At 40.5% G+C, this 6,809-nt stretch overlaps 1 protein-coding gene across 1 annotated transcript; it reads left to right on the forward strand.

Annotated features, from left to right (window-relative positions):
• Positions 1-38: 38 nt before the first annotated feature.
• On the forward strand, positions 39-6,005 carry LOC103509551 (lipase 1). The gene is made up of 8 exons (XM_026823845.1): positions 39-251; positions 726-906; positions 1,162-1,220; positions 2,653-2,901; positions 3,767-4,027; positions 4,414-4,566; positions 5,031-5,115; positions 5,662-6,005. The coding sequence occupies exons 1-8, from the start codon at positions 66-68 to the stop codon at positions 5,856-5,858; spliced, it is 1,371 nt and encodes a 456-aa protein (XP_026679646.1). The 5' UTR covers positions 39-65; the 3' UTR covers positions 5,859-6,005.
• Positions 6,006-6,809: the final 804 nt, after the last annotated feature.

A 6,809-nucleotide genomic window follows, 5' to 3' on the forward strand; every position in this document is an offset into this window, starting at 1 on the left:
GCCGCAACATCATCAGCAGTATTATCGAGAGATTCCTGTCGGGTGGGCTCTCAATAACAGCTATCATGTTCAAGTCACTTCGTAAAATTTCGTTCATCTCCGTGATGCTCCTTACCATCCGAGTATCCAACGTACAACCACAGCAGCAAAGTTTGTATCCGAGCCGCAACATCATCAGCAGTATTATCGAGAGATTCCTGTATAATGAAAGTGAAAATATCATTGATATCAATGTTCAACTCATCAACACGGTAAGTAGAAAACACAGCCAGCCTAGTTAGCTTTGGGGGTAGAGCGTTTGCCTTGTAAGCGGTAGGTCGCAAGTTCGATTCCTCCCCGGGGCAGATTTTATCGTATTCAGATAAGGTTCGTTCTCGGAATGGCTGACTTTCTCCTATCCTGTCTTCCTTCTCTCTTCACTTTCGGGACGATTCGTGTTGAAAAATTAAAAATAAAATAGTACATTTTCCCATTTTCAGACCGAGCTATTGAACACGGTAAGTAGAAAACACAGCCAGCCTAGTTAGCTTTGGGGGTAGAGCGTTTGCCTTGTAAGCGGTAGGTCGCGGGTTCGATTCCTGCCCGGGACAGATTTTATCGTATTCAGATAAGGTTCGTTCTCGGAATGGCTGGCTTTCTCCTATCCTCTCTTCCTTCTCTCTTCACTTTCGGGACGATTCGTGTTGAAAAATTAAAAATAAAATAGTACATTTTCCCATTTTCAGACCGAGCTATTGCGAAAATGGGGCCTGTCCTCGGAAACCCACCGGACCAAAACCCAGGACGGGTACACGCTCACAATGCACCGAATCGTACCCAAATATGCCAACAGCCCCCCTGTGCTTCTGCAGCATGGGCTTTGCTTGGCCTCGGATAGTTGGATACTTCGGGGTCAAGAAGATTTGGGTAAGTGACGCTTTACAAATAGATAGCTGAAGCTGAAGATAGGCGACTCTTGGAAAGACTGACACTCAAAGCCGGAGGCGTTCTCTACCACCTAATCCTTAGAGCTCCATTATAAATTCTCGAATAAATGAGGATAAAATTCCATGCCTCGGCTAGGATCGAAGCCACGCCCTCCTGTTTACCAGGCGAGCGTCTTGACTACTACGCCACAGAGGCAGAGATCACAGTTGAAACCATTTATTTTCTCTTTTCCAGCTATCATCCTGCACAACAATGGTTATGATGTGTGGATGGGCAACAAATTCGACAAAAATGTTATTAATTCAATTTTTTTTTTCGATCGTCAAGGAAATCTCTACAAACTTTATCCGAAAAACGTTAAGTACCTACCTCAACGTACCTATGACATATGTATACATACCTACTACATTACATAGATTACATAGATAATTATTATGTGAAACAAATTGTAATTAATTGATCTCTGTCCTCGTATAGGTATAGCATCTTCGTTCGTATTAGAATATCACAGGATAGAAGCTATTTTATCAAGGAAAACTATTTTAATTGCAGATGTAAAACAGTGGACAGTAAAATATTTACCTAGGTTTGAGAACACAACAGAATTAAAATAAGTACCTCAAGCATACTTCTGTTGATGAAAATCAAGCTAAAGATGGGTATTTTATAGATTTACTTTATGAGCAGCCTTTATAAGTTTAATTTCAGTCAACAAGTTGACACGATCTGGGGTAGACTGTTACCACATTTTTTTTTAACCCTAAATATAAAGATCAACTATTTCGGTTTCGATAGAGTTCTTTAAGCTGGTGGGATTGCTAGAAATTTAGGATTATGTAATAGAAAAGAAAAATGGGTCTGACTTTTTACATCTTGATGGAAGACTCAGTAACTTTGTGAAGTTCAATACCAAATGTGAAATACGAATATCAGTCTAAATACTTTTTACAATCAGTCTAAAAACCAAGCTTGATGCACCAAATTTGACTGATTTCAAAGTCTGCACTGAAGTACGCACATTAAACATATGATTACAACGTAATTATTTGTTACTCCTAATGGTTCATTAAAGCGAAAATTACCGTGTTCCATGTTCTCAAGCAGAGGTTTTCCATAGGTACCTAAGTTTGTGGGGTCAATCAAAGTACTTCCAGTGTTTAATGTTTGAAAATAACCACAGTTTAAAGTATATTTTTACAGATTGTATATATATATAAAAAAAAATTGCATCGAAATTTCCCTCTGAGGGAAACCAGTGTTCTATTAACTCATTTCTGATCACGTTGTTACTCGTATTTCAAATTTTACCCTCTGCGTGTGTTGACACGACAAAAAGAACATTAGGTTGTGTCTGTACCAGTGCATCTGTATTGGAGATTCATGGTGGATTTCACCAATGACTTAATGAGAGATTTCACTAACGAGAGAATTTTTTATCATCCAAAAGGGAGTTTTGGATCATTGAAAATTTTCCCGATAGTGAAATCTCTCATTAAGTCATTGGTAAAACCCACTATAAGATATTTTTAAACACGCGATTTTGGGTCCCAATAGCTCTGCTTTTCATAACAAACATGGCATGTTTTTTAGCGTTTCAATAAAATTCCCTTATATTGATTTATTTGCAAGTGAACTACAACAGAAATGGGCCCGGGTGTTAAACATAGTGTTAATGTGTGTATCGCCGGAATGCTTGTGCTGTCTTTGCTTCCCTCCAATGAGGAGGTAACAGGCAAGAGATACCCCCTGAATATCAAATACACCTATATGTTTCTGTCATCCAAGAGGAGTGTTAATGTGTGTATCGCCGGAATGCTTGTGTTGTCTTTGCTTCCCTCCAATGAGGAGGTAACAGGCAAGAGATACCCCCTGAATATCAAATACACCTATATGTTTCTGTCATCCAAGAGCAACCGTAGTGACAAAATGCGGATTGACACATCTAACCCCTGGCGGTTCAACTTTATTGACACGGTAAGTAAAGTACACTACGGGTGTATATCATTCGGTTCCTGGTATGTACATCCCAATCCAGCCGGACATTTAGGGGACCTCTAATGTAGTAATATACCTACTAAAATTATTTGTTACATATGTGTACGTCACCGAGGCCGGGGGCCACAAAGTGAGTTTAACCTCGGTTCAAGTTTAACTCTCGAAATGGCGGTTCAACTTTATTGACACGGTAAGTACACTACGGGTGTATATCATTCGGTTCCTGGTATGTACATCCCAATCCAGCCGGACATTTAGGGGACCTCTAATGTAGTAATATACTAAAATTATTTGTTACATATGTGTACGTCACCGAGGCCGGGGGCCACAAAGTGAGTTTAACCTCGGTTCAAGTTTAACTCTCGAACCGGCCCCCATCACTAAAGACCATAGCAGTTATACAATGACGTTAAACTTTATTATAAGATATTTTTAACCATATCCATCTTTTAGGAATTTATAGTATGTCCAAACATAGTCGACCGATATCGATCGACAAGGTAAATCTATGTTGTCGAGGCAGTATGGACGGTTCGACATCGATCGCTGTCGATCGGCCACTCGACTATGTGTGGTCACACCTTAACACTTTACTCATAATTATTGGTAATATTTATAACCGTTTTCATCTTTTAAATCCCTCCCTCCACACTTTTCTTGTCGCGTGTGTGTGACTGTGATGTGATGTAAAATTGTCTCCCCATAATCTGTCAAAATATATAAGACCTTGGTTAGACTGCGGGGGAAAAGGGACTTTTGAGTCCTATTCGGGCAGGATAAATAAGGTATACATATTTATTCTATTCTATTTTCATCTTTTAAATCTTTTCTTCCACACTTTTCTTTCGCCAGTTGGCACGAGCACGGCCTTTACGATGTTCCGGCCATGATAGATTACATTCTGAGCGTGACCAGGCGTCCTACCCTGTCCTACATAGGCCACTCTATGGGTACCACTATGTTCTACGTGATGGCCTCCATGCGGCCCGAATACAATCGGAAGATCAACCTCCAGATCAGCTTGGCACCGGTTGCCTATGTGTCCAGAATGAAGAGCTACCCCCTCGTGTTCAAACATTTTGCGGACAACATAAAATACATTACGGTAAGAGAACCAACCTTAGTGGAGTAGTGGTTAACATGGACTTCGGATCTGGAGGTTGGTGGTTCGAGTCCAAGTCAAGTCACAAGATTTATCTTGTGAGTCATAAGATTTAAAGAGTAGTAAGAAGGGAAAGACATTTGTGATAAGCATTTGAGCATGCCTAACACAATTAAAATTACATGATGGTAAGATTTCAGGCGGTGACCGTACGCCGTACCGTACATAAGCTTACTGGGAAAACTTTGGATCTTCATGGCCAGGATTATTTTTGATCAGTTTTCTTAAGAAACCTCTTCAACACAGTTAATCTTTTGTTGAGATATAACAAGTACCTACACTTAGCTGTGTAATGTGTAAAACTAATTAACAACTCATTCTGTTTTCAGAAAGTTCTCAGGAAAAACAGAAAGTATGAAATTCTAGAGCGAAGGTTGGCCAATCCTATCGCTATTATTTGCAAGGACCCGACCCTGAGACCCATATGCTATCAGGCCGCTTTTCTCATCATAGGACCTGACCTTTATCAAATGCCTGATGAAGTAAGCTATTGAACAAAGCCTCTATTGAGTTCTTGAGTCAAAGGTAACCTCGTAACTACTAGATAAAGTTGAGGCCATTGGATTTCTCTTTCACTTAGTCTTGGAGGTTTCTATCAATTACGTTTATTGTCCAATAAATAATGGTGTGATTACAGCACATTAGAAAGTTGTTATTGTTGCGGCTTCAGCTGTAGCCGCTTTGTCAGCTGTAGAAAGTTTGATACAGGAAACTGAAACGGTTTTATCGCCCCGAAATCGAAGAGAGAAGGGGGACAGGATAGGAGAAAGTCAGTCATTCCGAGAATTAACCTCATACTCGGTTGTGTAGGATAAACTTTTGCGCTTAAAAGGCAGGCGCTACGATAATACTTAGCCTAGATGTCCCTATAAGTGGGTACTATTGTAGCTTTACTACTTTCCAAGTTGAGATTTTCAAGTCGCTAATCAGCATGTTTCACTTTCAGAACATAATCACTGCCATTCTCACCCATTTCCCGGCTGGCACCAGTTTCAAAAATGTGATTCATTATCTGCAAAACATCAAAGCACGTAAGTGACCTCTCTAGTCTCCGGCCTAGAATGGCTTTAATTGAGGACTATGAAATATGGGCCATTTTCTATACTGTTTGCGGGTTGACCCAGGAACTTAATAATCCATCTTAGGACGGTCATTCACTATCAGGTAGACCTGACAGGTACGCCTGTCATCTGATATGGTATGGTAGAAATAATAAGTCTCTCAGGCAACCTACCAGGTCCGGCCATTTTCTATACTGTTTGTGGGTTGACCCAGGAACTTAATAATCCATCTTAGGCCGGCCATTCACTATCAGGTAGACCTGACAGGTACGCCTGTCATCTGATATGGTATGGTAGAAATAATAAGTCTCTCAGGCAACCTACCAGGTCTACCTGATAGTGAATGGCCGGCTTTAGATAGATAATGGGTACATATTTTCTTTCTGCAACTGCGGACCAAATCAACCCGAAATAACATGAATTTGATTGGACCTACACATCTTCCTTTTATAGGTAGTCATACAGTAAGGAAAGTAGAAAGCTATTAACAATTAATGCTATTATTCCCATTTTCAGTTGATTTTCAAGGGTACGATTATGGACACTTCGAAAACATGAGGCGGTATGGCAACTTCTTCTCTCCCCGATATAACCTGAGTGCTATCACTGCCCCGGTTGCTCTGTTCTACTCCAACAACGACTATTTGTCACATCCAGCGGTACGTATGAAGACAACATTCATTATTTCATTTTTACCTATAACTTTACAGTGAAATGCATTTTGCATAGTCACGTTTTAAGAGTACGGCGAATTGAAAATATTAGACAGGCAAGAAACACTTTCAGCAGATACAGGGTAAGAGTTACCATACATCTGAGTCCTTGGAATTTCCAGGAGATTCAGACTTTCAGAGTATGTGCTCTGGTGCTGTACTGTGTTAGCTGTTGTAGATAAACGATATTTTCAGGGTCTCCTGAAAATATGGAGACCCTTGAGAGTGTACCTAGTAATTTGTTTAGAGGGTTTAAAATAGCGAGAGAAAACTTCTGTGCAGTCCGGTTAAGTTCAAATATTCGACTGACTTTATTAATTCCAAAACTGATTAACCACAAGACTAGGTATAGGCGTATAGGTAGCGCACGTATTTACCTAATACTCTTTTGACTTTTCCGCAAAGTTTAGCAATGCGGGATGAGCAAAAACTTAGGTTGAGCAGAATGGATTATAACTTTTATGTTCAGCTACCACGTGCCACGCATTTTATAGCAAAATATGACATGGCTGGATTTTATGGCCATTTTTTTTTTTTTTTTCTTTTTTATGGCCACTTGAACCAAGTGCAGGTTCTCTTCTATTTCAAAGACATTTTGTCTAGGACGGCCACTCGTGAAGGACATCATGTCTAAAGGACCATTCCCAACATGTCGTTCGGAAAAAAAATCGTGCCGTGTGTAGTGGAAACACTCTCCTTTAAATTACATTCCCTACAGGACAAACAAGTCGTCCCGAAATCGAAGAGAGAAGGAAGACAGGATAGGAGAAAGCCAGCCGTTCCGAGAACGAACATTATCCCATCAGCCCGCCCCGGGCGGGAATCGAACCCGCGGCCTAGCGCTTACAAGGCAGACGCACTACCAACTAAGCTAACTAGGCTGGCAAAGAGAGAAGGAAGACAGGATAGGAGAAAGCCAGCCGTTCCGAGAACAAACATTATCCCATCAGG

Source organism: Diaphorina citri, unplaced genomic scaffold (genome assembly GCF_000475195.1).
Source record: "Diaphorina citri unplaced genomic scaffold, Diaci psyllid genome assembly version 1.1 scaffold509, whole genome shotgun sequence".
Taxonomy (NCBI): Eukaryota; Metazoa; Arthropoda; class Insecta; order Hemiptera; family Psyllidae; genus Diaphorina; species Diaphorina citri.